Source organism: Ovis aries, chromosome 2, assembly GCF_016772045.2.
Source record: "Ovis aries strain OAR_USU_Benz2616 breed Rambouillet chromosome 2, ARS-UI_Ramb_v3.0, whole genome shotgun sequence".
Classification (NCBI taxonomy): Eukaryota; Metazoa; Chordata; class Mammalia; order Artiodactyla; family Bovidae; genus Ovis; species Ovis aries.
The window spans coordinates 200,351,726-200,366,695 of record NC_056055.1 but is presented as its reverse complement, the minus strand read 5'-3'; the positions used below and the strand labels follow the sequence as shown (position 1 = coordinate 200,366,695).

The following is a 14,970-nucleotide window of genomic DNA, read 5'->3' as shown; positions in this document are numbered from 1 at the left end:
AGCCATTTTGGACCCTGAGGATGATCTAGAGATGGTGGAACAGAAAACTAGAGGGAGCCTAGATTCCTAAGAATTTTATAGAAGTGTCACCATGAATGACTGTGAGATTTTTATATGAGAGACTGTACTGTTAAAGTATGATTGGTTTGCATTTTTAGTTTCGAGAAGCTGAACCTAACCTGGACTGATACAAGATTTTTTTTCTCATTTTTTTTTCTTATTGATTTTTAAACACTCTTTTTATTTTAAGATTATTTACACTTCATCTGGTGCACATGTCTCAAATTTTTCCAATTCTTCATTTGGTCTTAATTTTATTATGGAGTTAGGATTTGCAAAAATATCATTATTCTTAAATTTACTTAATATTTAAATTCCATTATATATTCAGAAAAATCAGATAACAGTATTAGCCTAGAAATATAAATTCCAGAGAATTATTTTGTCTCAGCCATCATAAGGCAGTACTGAGGGATAATTTTACTTCCTCTAGGCATGTGATTAAATGGTTATATTGCAGGCTAAAGTTATCTAGATAATGAGAATTGTGTATACTTTTGAGGTCTTAGTCAAAATTTATTCTTCGCTAAAGCAGAGATTTTCCAGTTTTAATCCGTGGAGCTCTGGGTTCAAAGCATTGTCTCAGAGGTCTCCACTGGGGCTCAGGTGGAGCTGAGTGGGCCACTTCTGCCTGACACCCCCAGTCAAGGTTTTAAAGGCAGTCACTCTGTATTACTTACTGAAGTTTCATAAAAGAGGCCCTGCAATATGATTTCCTCCCACACAGACAAGAAACAGAGAGTAACAATTTCCTACCAGATCATAAGCAGCTAGCATCTTTTTCTGCATATCTGGAATTGCCCCCAGAGGCTCTAGATAAGGAAAGTTGTCTTTCATCACAAGAGAGACGGAGGGAGTATTGTCACTGGTGATGAGCCGAGAAGACAGGGTCAACAGGCACTGCTTCAGACTGGCAGTTGGAGGAAGTCCACACAATTCCTTAACAGACACTATGGCATTCTGTGTGGGAGAAAAGATAGAATTACACTTTTGACCACAGGACATCACCCTGAGCACTTCCAGTACACAAAAGTACATTCATTAGAAGTATACCCTTAAATACGTATGTAATTTGAAGCAAACTGGATTATAACCAACCCAAAATACTATAATATACATAGAGATAACACGCAGAGCTAAGTCACAATTACATTTCATCTTTCCCAACTTTTAACAACTGCTACAAATATGCCACAAAGCAAAGGAGATTATGACCTAAAGTTACACAGTACTTTTCAAAGCAGGGCTTTGGAATATTCTGGAATATCTGAAATATTCTGGACAATGCGTACAAGTTAACATTGACTGATCATGAAAATATTATTAAATCCATATCATGATGATCACAAAAGCATGTCACTGATTGTACACTGGAGTGCATCTCCTTTGAGATTTTTCCCACAAGGTAGCAGGCTGCTATTGCTCATCACCCTTTTTCCACATAACCATCAATGGTATCCCTTTGTCACTCCATCAGAAATGCACCTGACAGACGTGCATAAAACACACTTTATGTGAAGCTACATTTGTCCATGTGACAGGCATTTAAAAGAATATTTGAAATAGCAATTATGCCTATTAACAATGAACAATACCTAACCAAGCATGCCTCATGAATTCAGTGACAATGATGGCATTCATTTTTATACTAATTAGGCTCTAACTAATCCTTTATGTTGAAATGAGATAAGTTATGCTAACAGAAAAACTTTATCCATAGCCAAATCTCCTTAATATGTATTTTAAACATATAATACTTGCAAAGGAGATATTTCAAGAATTATATGGAACTGTATAAAATCTACTTCAAATATATAAAGTTAAGTGTAGAAATGACTTATAACTAATCTAACACAGGGGGTTATAACGGTTGCAGAATTATGTCAGAAAAAGCCAGATAGATAACGCTAATATTTGGAACCTATTTTTATAATAGTGGTTAAGGCAACCCACTGCCAATCATACATTTACAATCTAAGTATTTGTATGTAACATAGCATTTTCCATTATAGCAATTTAAAATTGATTTTAAGCCCATTCCAGAATTTCTCTGTGAAATAATGTAAAAATAAAGTTTTCACCAAGTCATGGTGTGCTGTTCCACATTAGGTGACTGAGAACCCATGATTATTGGGTTTGGGGGGTGGCTAATTCTGTATTTAAAGCTCAACATTCCCATTTATTAAATGCAATATTGGGAAAATTACTTAACCTCTTCAAGCTTGTTTTCTATTTTGAATGTAGGGATTTTGGGTGGTTACTATAAAAATGTTAACTAAAGGATCAAATAAAGCGCATTGAAAAATACTCCTCTCCTTTTTTGTTCTCATACATAGACTGCTGCCACTTCTGCGAAACAAGACCTCCTTGTACCTTGTAGGAACTTATTAAGCATTTGTTGTTTGATTGTTTCTCAGTAACATGAGCTTAGAATAAATATACTAAATAGCATTAAAGAAAAAGTTTTCAGCCATCTCTGATTATAAGTATTAATGAAGGCAAGAAAACTGAATTGAATTCCTACATGCTAAGACTGGGTAATTTACACTCTCTCTCACTTAATTCTCATAATAATCCTATGATATAATTATTACTATTTTATCATCTTATGAGGAGAAAACTGATAACCATATATCCAAAATAATTTGCTCAAAAATCACACAGTGATAGAATTTAATCCAGAATCCATGTCCTTTCAATTAAAGCACAACACTAAGAGACAACTAAATAGTCTTCAACAAGTTCAAGTGCTGAATTTTATTAGTTTTTTACTTGTTTCATAGAAGATAATTTATTATTATTGTACACTTAAACAACTAAAAAAAAAAACCCAGCAGGCATTACATGTTTTATATGGCTTTAAATACCCTTCTATGTTCTTATCTATAAATATTTTTATATATACTTATAATAAGTATGCATGTCTATATATATAAAATTTTGTATATTACATGCACATATACTATTGTATAATCTTTTTTTCATTGTTTCAAATACATATTCCCATAGATCAATTTACTGTGTACTAAGGACATTTAGTGGATATATAAAACATTTTGCTACATTGATTCTCTATTAGTTGATTTAGTTCAGACTAGGTTTAACAAAGCATTCACAATTAGAAACATAAAACATATCTGTTTTACAGAGTTACAAATGTAGGGAAAAACTTACACTTACAGGGTGGAGTAAGAGGGGAGAGCTAAACTGAAGATTGGAATTGACTACATACTACTATATATAAAATAGATAACTAATAAAGACCTACTGAATAGCACAGGGAACTCTACTCGACACTCTTTGATGGCCTATATACGAAAAGGATCTAAAAAAGAATGGATATACATATATTTATAACTGATTCACTTTGCTATACATCTGAACCTAAAATAACATTGTAAATCAACTATACTCCAAGAAAAGTTTTTTTTTTAATATATGGTTTACCACGAGCAATACTGAACTTAATTCAGCAGTACATGGGTTTATACATCCTCTGTGATAATTCTTTGAGGAATCAGATCATTAGTAAAAACACAACGTTCAACATTCAACGTTCACTGGTGAGAGAAAGATCAGAAGAAGCAGGGGTAGGGAAGAGCAGTATGGGACGTTTCCTACCTGCATATTTTCTCTCATATCTATGGCTTCTCGTAAGGGATGAACTGCTATCTTAAAGATGTCATCTATGTTTTTAAGACCAATATTCCTGAGCATGGTACACTCCCGAACTTTCTTCCCCATTCTCACTGAAAGGCTGCGCTTCTGTGGCTTTCCTCCTCCACTTCTATTAGTTATTGCTATATGGACAAAAAGAGTTACATGCTCCATGATGTCACCCACAAAGGAACGGAGGGGAACATGCCGATATCCAGGCTGCAAGCATTCAAACGGTATTGTATATTGCCCTATAAACTCATCCCCGATGTAGTCATCATCCAGAACCACAAAACGGATCATGGCCAGTTCAGGCAGGTTCACTTGAAACTCAAATGTCTCATCAAAAATAGGATTATCACTGTTTTGTTGTACAGTTTTAGTTCTTTGTTCCGAACAGTCCGCTGGAATTCCATGTATCTCTATACACACATAGGGATCTATGACATCCCCTTTGGCACAAGCTCCCTTGGGCTTTGGGAAGTTCTGACCACTGATAATCTTAATATGAAGCACTAGAGGAGACACCCCAGGTACAATGCCCTTTGTGTTTGCACTGAAGTAAGAAACTTCATCTCGCATGATAGACGGCCTTAGAACATAACCACAGCCTCCATTCTGAAGAAACCAGCCAGTGTGGAGGTCCATCATTGGACCTGGCGTCTGAAAATTCATTGCCACAATCTGACAGCCACAATTCCAAAAGTCCTGTGGATTCAAGTTACTGGAATCAATTCTCATGGCGCTTGGATAGATTCGTGATAAGAACTTCTTATTATAATTTACAAAATCCTCTGGGTATTCATTTGCAATTCGGCTGGCCTCTGTTTCACTAAATGAACAAATTTCCCAATAGTTTTGGCTTTTCATAGATAATTCAAAATCCCTGTACTGAACAGATTTACAGATAGATACCAAGTCAGAGAGCTCCCTACACAGCAAGATCTGTTTCTGCTCACCATTGTAATCTACTGACATCCTTCGAGACATTTCGGCTTCTTCATCTTCATCTGTAACTTCTCCTTCTAAAACATCTGTATCAGAAGGCAATTTCTTTCCTTTCACAATGATCATTCTTTTCAATTTTTCTGGTGATGGGAGGTAGGATTCTGACGGCAAAGGTGCTTCAGTATAGAGTTTACTGCCAAAGACCTTTTTCATCTGTTGGACCATGACCTTCTGCTGTGGGAGGGAGCAGTGATTCCCCAAGCAAAGAATGAGTGGGTATTCAGAAGCCACAAAGGCAAATTTATTTATCACCTCTATGACACTTCGAAAGGAAAGGTGTGTTGTCATGTTGTTTCGATTACAAAGAATCGGTTCGTTGTCTGAGCCATCATTTACATCAAGTTCAATGCTGCGACAGCCCATTTTCAAAGCTCTAACATACCCGTTAATATCAGCTGGCCCCCTGAACTGGTCTTCAATGAGATAGGTGTTGTGAGAGGCATTGATGTAATAGTGAGATAAAGGCTGGGTCATGTCTTGGGCAACCTTATTTTGTTCAGGATCAAAAATGTTACATTCCGGTGACAACAAATACTGAGTAAAGCCATCAATTGCAAGAAACCCTTTCTGACGTCCTTCTTCGGAAAGTTCGTATCTCCGAATAATGTCTAAGCACATGTCCTCAGTGATATGAGTGACTCCTTGCTCAGCTTCCAAAAAAAGCATGAGATCATTGGCATCCAAATATTCTTTGTTTTTTGATATCTGCACAAGCAGGAAATACACTTCTGGCCTGGTGCAAAGTTCACAAAAAGCTTCGCAAAACTCCTCTTCCGTCACTCGAGTTGTCAGTTTTTCTTTGCTCTTCTGTATTTCTTTAAATTTTAGCCTAATCTTGGACTCCTTCAGGGTAGGGTTGAGTTGTTTTATTAACTCTACAGACGTGTCTTCCAACATAATCCCATTCCCATCGATATCTGCTGCTTCAAACACTGTCTTCAACCACATGAACCTTGGTGTGTTCTGGTTGCCCTCCATAAAATCGAGGGGTTGCTTACTTCGAGAAACCAGATACCGCAACCCTGACACCCAGATGTTTGCTACGTCCGCTGAATTGGCCACTAAGTCCAGAGACTCGTAGTTTTCCCCGTGGAGTATGGAAAAGGCACAATCCTCACAAATCTGGTCAGCAAGACCATTGTTTCTAAATGTTTCCGTGTTTTTCCCCAGTCGGATCTCTTTTATGGCAGAAATATCAAGCTTAGCTTTCTCGAGGTCCTTCTTGGAAGGTTCCCAGCGAAGAGCCTGCAGGTCTGTGTCCAGAGTGAAGAACCGGTTGTAAATACGAGAATTCGGCCGTACTTTCTTCAGTTCACAGCCAGCCTGCATGAAACTGATGCAGTCGCTTGCGCTGCTGATTTTCTTTTCCGACGGCATGCTGCTGAAAGACACGGTTTTCTTTCTTCCACCACATTTTTGGTTTGCAGGATCCTGTAAAACAATTTGAAAATAATGAATCAATTTACTTTACAAAACAAACAAATTAGGTAACAGTCTATGAACTCCTCAGATTCCATTCAGATATTATGATTATTCGGACAAAAGCTAGCCTAAACTTTACTTTTTGTATTGTTTCAGAAAGAAGAAATTTTCCCCAAAATTGAGATTATTAGGTTCAGGAAAAACCTATTTTTTCAATGTCTGTGTGTTCTTTGAAATGAAATTAACTACAAATCACTCTTATTTGTTCATTAAAGCAGATTTCCTAAGATCCTCTACCTGTTGGTACTTAAATAACCTTGCTCAGTCCCTACAGATATATGAAACAAATAAAGCTAAATTTCTTTAAAAAGTTGTCCAAAAATCTGCAAGCAATAAATGCTGGAGAGGGTGTGGAGAAAAGGGAACCCTCCTACACTGTTGGTGGGAATGCAAACTAGTACAGCCACTATGGAGAACAGTGTGGAGATTCCTTAAAAATTGCAAATAGAACTACCTTATGACCCAGCAATCCCACTGCTGGGCATACACACCGAGGAAGCCAGAACTGAAAGTGACACATGTACCCCAATGTTCATCGCAGCACTGTTTATACTAGCCAGGACATGGAAACAAGCTAGATGTCCATCAGCAGATGAATGGATAAGAAAGCTGTGGTACATATACACAATGGAGTATTACTCAGCCATTGAAAAGAATTCATTTGAATCAGTTCTGATGAGATGGATGAAACTGGAGCCAATTATAGAGTGAAGTAAGCCAGAAAGAAAAACACCAATACAGTATACTAACACATATATATGGAATTTAGGAAGATGGCAATGACGACCCTGTATGCAAGACAGGAAAAAAGACACAGATGTGTATAACGGACTTTTGGACTCAGAGGGAGAGGGAGAGGGTGGGATGATTTGGGAGAATGGCATTCTAACATGTATACTATCATGTAAGAATTGAATCGCCAGTCTATGTCTGACACAGAGTGCAGCATGCTTGGGGCTGGTGCATGGGGATGACCCAGAGAGATGTTATGGGGAGGGAGGTGGGAGGGGGTTCATGTTTGGGAACGCATGTAAGAATTAAAGATTTTAAAATTTAAAAAATAAAAAACTAAAAAAAAAAAGTTGTCTTTATTTATACTTTGTTACAGTTTAATTTTTATACTTAAAATTAGTTCAAATAAAAAAATTTTACCTTACTATACATTACATCAAAAGTCCTTACAATATAGCTTAACAAAAAAAAAAAAATCACTTTTTTTCCTCAAACTATTTTGAAGAATAAAGGCATCTTGAAAGTCAGATTCAGAATGAGCAGTAAACAATAACCCTCACTTGAGCAATCTTTCAACATTATAATAGAGTAAATGATTTAAATGAACATTATGATAGAGTTGCCATATGATTTGGCAATCCCACTCCTGGGTATATATCCAAAGAAAACTATAATTCAAAATGATACATGCACCCCAATGGTCAGAGTAGCACTATTTACAACAGCCAAGATAGAGTAGTAACCCACGTGTCCATAGACAGAGGGATGTATAAAGAGTTGGTATATATAAACATATACACTGGAATAGTACTCAGTATTAATAAAATAATGCCATTTGTAGCAACATGCATAGACCTAGAGATTATCATACTAAGTGACGTTAAGTCAGAAAGAAAGGCAAACACCATCTGACATCACTTACATGTGAAATCTGAAATATGATACAAATGAAGTCTGAAGTGAAAGTGGCTCAGTTGTGTCTGACTCTTTGCGACCCCATGGACTATATAATCCATGGAATTCTCCAGGCCAGAATACTGGAGTGGGTAGCCATTCCCTTCTCCAGAGGATCTTCCCAACCCAAGGATCCAACCCAGGTCTCCTGCATTATAGGCGGATACTTTAGCAGTTGAGCCAGAAGGGAAGCCCGATACAAATGAACTTATTTACAAAACAGAAACGGACTCGCAGACATAGAAAACCAACTTATGGTTACCAAAGGATTAAGGGGATGGGGAGGGATAAATTAGAATTTGGGGATTAGAAGATACAAACTACTATATATAAAATAGATAAACAAAAAGATCCTGCTGTATAGCATAGGGAACTATATTCAAACTCCTATAATAAATCACTATGAAAAAGAATATATATTATGTGTGTATGTATATATATATGTATATATATATATATATATCTGAATCATTTGCTGTACACCAGAAACTAAGGCAACATTATAAATCAACTATACTTCAGAAAGAAAATAAAAATAAATGAACATTATGAGATTCAGACCTACATTTCAGTATAAGGCTATTAACAGATACTGCTTAGAACCAAACAGAAATATGAATGACTTCACTAATTTTTGAGGTTCTTCTGTTCCGACCAAAGATTCAAATTAATAATGCTCCCAATCACATTATCAATTCAGACAATTCTCCCAGGAACAAACTTCCCAAAGTACCTTAGTGCATGTTTATAGTGGGCAATTTTATAAAGCATATCAAAGAGGCAGTGAAGTATAGAGAGCCAAAGTCACAGTCCTTAGGGCAAAAACGACTAGTCTCAAGTTGGTTTTATTCCATTCACTAGTGACCTTGGGTAAGTGACTTAGTGACTCTGAATCTTAATTTCTGCTTTTAAGTAGGAACTAATGATCATTAAGTATGATAGAGTATTATTGTAAGACTCAAAAGAGAAAATGTTCATGGATATTTTTTGTTAAGGTTAACCTTTTTGAAGGGAGAGGAACATTTCCTCATATATCTGGTCTCTGTAGGACTGTTATTAGGCACCAACCAGGATATTGGTGGTTATCCAGAAGTTGATTCACTCCTGACCTATGAGCATTTAAAACAAATCTTCAATGATAAAAAAATGTTTAAAAACAACCATATGATATTACTATTTTAAACACTGAACAGTGTACCCAAAGCAGTCTAGGCTGTTTCCTTCACTGGCATTCTTTTAAAACACGATAGAATCTTTCCTCTAGGATCTCTTTTAATTGCATTTTTGCCTGTAAGAGTCTCCCTATTTTGTGATTCAGAAAAAGGCAGGATGGCTTTTTAGTCAATTGACTAAAACTTTGCCTGGAAAAAGGAAACAGAATTTGCTTTAGTTATGGGATGTTTGGAGGATGATTCATTAACTCAAATATATATCTGATCTTTAAGTGAAAAAGATATAAATTAGTCAATTTAGATTAGAGGTTTTTGTCTCTTGGTGCCCTGGCATTTAAAAACTTACTCCTATTTCTCTACAGAGTTGTTATTTTTAATTACCCACAGTGGTCAATTTTTTCATTTTTATGTTAAAAAACAACCATGAATTTTCAGCTGCTTATATGCAGATGCACTATTAAAACACATTTGAACACATTTAAATTCATCACAGCCCACATGCTCAGAAAAATCAGATGTTTGTATTTTCCCTCACTTTCAAGGCAGGAACCTAATGGTACTGCTGAGATGGGATTAATCTACCAAGTAAAATACTGAGAGAAGCTGTGAATTGTGATGGTAAGTTAAACTGTGACTCAGTTTTCAAAACTACCAATTTACTAGACCTTTAAGTAATGAGAGATTTCACATTAAAATTTTTTTTATATAAGCATATCATGTTCCAAATAAGATGATTGTCAACAGAGTTATAAAACCTATAATAGTTTCTAACAAAGCCTAAATGGGAAATCAGTGTTTTCTGAATGTACATCTATAGATCCTGTACCCTATACATGGTATTATACCATTCTTCCCAACAGTCTAAGCACCACTCTTGACTTCAGCCTCTATTTGTTTATGAGAACAAAACTACCTCTACCAGAAAAGCTTTCTCATATAAGCCTCTCTTCTTTATGGTGATATCTTCTTATGTCAAAATTTTCTCTCCTAGAAAGGTAAGTCTTCAAGAAATAAATGTTTTATATCTACCCTACAAAAGAATCCATCTGCCTCATAATGCTTATTTCTTGCCTCAACCTGTAACTTTTACATAATTATAAAACTTAACCTAAAATGGCTTAAAACTTAGAATTAGTGGAAAATATATGATCTTAGGTTGTCATCTCACAAAGGACAAAATGCAAAGTTATTACAAGCCTCCAAATGAGCAAATAAATACATATATATATTACATATATTACACAAAAGAATAAATTATTTATAGCTCTTTAAATGTGTTTTATTACACTGAAATGGGGGGGGGGAATGTTTAAATAAATCAAATTAATAAACCTGTTTCCACAAATTCCCATTGGCATTTGCTCTCTGAATCCAATAGGGCCAGATACGCTGCAAGTTCCTTAACAAAACTCAGCAAACAAAACCATTTTTCATCAGAACACACTGATAAGCCCCATAGGGAACTTTGCTTATTTAATGTAAGTACAGTTTTGGGTCTCAATAATGAATCATTTTAATATAATAATTTTTCAAAAGTATACTAAAGCAGTACAAAAATGTGAATGCACACAATGCCATAGAACTGTACATTTTAAAATGGTAAACATGTTTATTTTATCACAAAAAAGAGCATATTGAAGCACTGTACAAAAATTTAAGAGTAAAGGGAAATACCCATGTTTTCCTACCTCTGACCTGATAAGCATATTTAAGTAACTAATTGTAATGCAATGTATTCTTTCTATTTTTTTTGGTAAGCTGTTATTAAGAGAATGATGATTCTTCATTAAAATAAAACAAATTTACAAAACCTTTAAGAATAGCAATCAAAACACCAGTTGTCAAACTATGATTAGAATCTTGTTTCACAATACAGAAATTCAGCTACATAAATGCAGATTCACTAAAGTGACATTCACTTTTCTTTTTTAATAAAAGAGGGGGGAAAACATTTATTTCTGAATAGTTTTCCTAAGAAAGTCTCCAAATAAAAATGTAATATACTATAACTAAAAGACAAAGAAAAATATAGGCACATGAACCTTATTTTCATCACAGGAAGCCTATCTTGTCCTTACAGATAACCTATGAACTATAATCCCACACTAATGATATTCATCCCAGTTTTATGAACTTCCAAGCAAAATTCAGAAAAGGTTTAGCTGATACATGAAACCTTCAAGAGATTGTAGACAATATAATCTAGGACCCAAATGAGCCCCAACAATGGATGCTGGTACCATTCTTCATTCATTCATTCATTCAACAAACAATTCTTCATGATAAGGATCAGCATATTTAAGAGTTTTTTGGAGCAACTGATGAAGTCTCATTTTTATCTTGCATAGATCACTTTAGATGTGCACGTGAAGGATTTGATACAGATGAAACTGAAGATGGTACAGTAGGTGAGTACTACAGCATTAAAGGAAAGAGATGTGATATACTGATTCCTTTTGTTAGATCACTAACAAAAAGAATGGAGGGAAGTGAGAAGTATCAAGAAACAGGAGGTAAAATCAGAAGTTCTTGACTCAATCTAGGATGACTCCTAGGTTTCTGGCTTGAATGAAAGGTGAATGGAAATACTGCTAATAGATAGGAAATACAAGGAGAGGTTAAGTTGAAGAGGAAGCAAGTTTACTTTGTATTATGGTGGATTTCAGATGACCACAGGCCACCTAGGTCAAGAGGCTGGGAAGAGGAGAAGACTTTAAGCAAAAAATAAAATAAAAACAGGCTAAGGGGTAAAAGAACCAGGAGCATGAGTCTCACAGAAAAGCAAGCAACAGATTTGAAGGAGCAGGTCTGGAAAATAAGATGTTAAAATGGCTTACTGGATTCAGTCATTAAGATATTTACTGGTAACTTTAATAAGAGAATGTTTCATGTTGTCTTCAAAATGGTGAGGATGGTGACAGGGGTGACAACCAAATTGCAACCTGAAAATAGTTGGAAGCAAAGAGTTCCAGGAAAGAAGAGCAGATACAAAGTTCCATCAGTGGGAAAGAGGATCAGGATAACTATAGTGCGATAAGTGAGGGGTAGTGTGGCCACAGATGAGAATGAAAAAGCAGGCGGAGATTGACAGTGATAAGTCAAGAGAAGGCTACCCTCATATTACTGGTTTTATTGACTTATATTGGTGACAGTTTAAGAAATGGATTCCAAGTGTAGTGTATGCATTAGATATTTATATTGTATGTAATGTATACTTATATCTAGAGTGTCCCATCCAATGGGCCTATGCCCAAATCCACAACCATGCCTGGCAGTTAGGTAGTCTAGAAAAAACCCAGCGCCCTACACAAGGCCTAACTCTTCACACAGAACTCAAGGAGAGGCAAAGGTGGTGTCCTCACTACGTCTGTTGCCTTCAAGTTTCAAATAAAGGAAGACTGCAACTGTAGAATCACATCATTCTTTTCACATTAACATTTCCAAAGCTATTTTCTCACAGTAAACTCAAACTACTTAATGCAAAGTCACAAACAAGTGACATCACGTCCTTATGATGAGCACCATGCGACCCACCTAATGTCACTGTGTGGGACAATGAGGGCAGAGGTCCTGAGACACACTGCTGAGAAGTGGTTGGAGTCTGACCCAAGCTCTGTGAACAGGCTCAGCCTGGTGGTTCTCACTAAGCCTCGTTGCTAAGAAGCTGAATTTTATTATCCATTAAGAGAGTGTTCATTCTCTACACCATCTTATAATTCAAGAGAATTAACTAAAGGCAATGTGAAGTTATGCATGCACATATCTATCACCAAATTGTTTTATGTCTGTATATAACATTATATTTCATTTGTGAAAGGTGATCCCTTTAACAAAATGCACTAAAGTCAGCCACTTTAAGAAAACTACTCCACTGTGTATATGCCGTGGTGGTATTAAGAAATTCACTGAGTTATAGGAAGGCAGTGATCCTCGAAACATTTTTTTAAATGACACATCTTAAATGACTCTCCTAACCTGAAAGCAAAAATGTTGATTTTCTAAAGGCAAAGATGGAATAAAGTGTCGAAAGAGTCCATTTCAGTGTGGGTTCTTAGTACCTTTCATTTGTTTTGTTGAACAGAGGAAGCTTTCTGTTGTGCTATATCTCACTGCCATCATTCACTCATTAGAATTCATTATGACATGACTCTCAGTAAAAGTGATTATCTCAGGCTCTTCTGATGGCAAGATTTCTACCCAGTTAGGGCTTTTCTACAAATATGATGCTCATTATGCATGTTCTATGAATTAGTTGAAAATACAGTACTCATTTTTGCAAAGATTAACTGAGCACCTACTATGTGCTAGCACCATCCCAGTGATTAGTTCTTTAAAATTTATTAATCCCAACACTAATGGCACCTTGAATAAATGCTCTCTTTCCATCATACTTTTAATGTATAGCTTTTATAACTGATGAAATTTGTAAGTAGAATAATGACAAAATCATCAAATGTAATAAGTCAAAACATGTAACAAATGCTTTTAAATAAATAAAAAGTAGCTTTAAACAACATTGAGGGTGTTTGAGAACCAAGAGCATAAAGCGGCACAAGAGCTGATGAGGCAGTATTTAAAAGGAAGTACTAATTGGAAAAGACTTGGATGCTGGAAGGGACTGGGGGCAGGAGGAAAAGGGGATGACAGAGGATGAGATGGCTGGATGGCATCACTGACTCAATGGATGTGAGTTTGAGTGAACTCCAGGAGATGGTGATGGACAGGGAGGCCTGGCGTGCTGTGATTCGTGGGGTTGCAAAGAGTGGGACATGACTGAGCGATTGAACTGACTGACTGACTAGTAATTGAGCATAGTTAAATTATATCTTTACCACTAGGGCATTTACTGAGATACTTCAAACTGCACAAGAAAAAAACTAAGCTTTAAATAAAGTGTTCAAAATCTATAAAAGTCTTAGGTAAAATAGTTTTAAAAATCATTGCCATTTTACAAGAAAACAAATACAACTTTCACATGGAGCTACACTATAACTTTATGCCATGGGGAAAAAGTCTTAAATCACACAACCCTACCTGTGACTCCATTATTCCAAGATGTGCGAGAAAGCCCTGGCCACTAACTGTGCGGCTTATAAGAGTTTGCTGCAGGAACCCAGAAGATGGCATCGGTGGGTTTAGTCACACCAAAACCCTGTTGCCATGTTCTCATAGTAACTGCTAATAGACTGCAAGCACTTTATCAACCGCAATAGTACTGGATTTTTAATAGGCTAACATTTTTATAATGCCTCCTAAAATAACTGGAACAGCAGAAGCAAGATTATAGAGTCATATTTTGTTAGTTTCGTTTTGAGAAAAGGGCTGCCTTACTCTCTAGACCATTCTGTAGACCATCTCTAGACTAAAAAGGCTTTGGTTTGAAATTTGCAACAAAACTAGGAAGAAACCAACTCAAAGAAATGGTAAGAATAACAGTAAATAATACCAAAATATCCTTTTCAGCCGACTCAGTGGATATGAGTTTGAGAAACTCCGGGAGATAGTGAAGGACAGAGAAAGTTGGTATGCTGTCCAGTCCATGTAGGCTGCATGTTCAGCCGTGTCCAACTCTGTGATGCTATAGACTATAGCCTGCCAGATTCCTCTGTCCATGGGATTCTCCAGGCAAGAATACTGGAGTGGGTTGCCATGCAGGAGATCTTCCCAACCCAGGGATCAAACCTGCGTCTCTTGCATGTCCTGCATTAGCAGGCAGATTCTTTACCACTGCGTCATTTGGGAAGCCCAAGCACTGTCGTCCATGGTGCCACAAAGAGTTGCACATGACCTAGCAGCTGAACAACAACAATCCTTCCCAGATCACAACTTCAAGAACACTATAACCTGATTTATGTATTTTAAATATTATGTATGATGTTTGTTCAACAACAGTGGACTAAAGATG

At 36.3% G+C, this 14,970-nt stretch overlaps 1 protein-coding gene across 3 annotated transcripts in view; it reads right to left on the bottom strand.

The window, feature by feature from the left end:
* PLCL1 (phospholipase C like 1 (inactive)) overlaps positions 1-14,970 on the bottom strand; it is a 373,074-nt gene that overhangs the window by 73,557 nt on the left and 284,547 nt on the right. For all 3 annotated transcript variants that reach the window (XM_060410160.1, XM_004004801.5, XM_060410159.1), the window contains 2 exons: positions 3,682-6,156; positions 817-1,020 (listed from right to left, as the gene is read on the bottom strand). In XM_060410160.1, the coding sequence (XP_060266143.1) occupies positions 817-1,020; positions 3,682-6,156 (2,679 nt within the window). The remainder of the gene's footprint in view (positions 1-816; positions 1,021-3,681; positions 6,157-14,970) is intronic.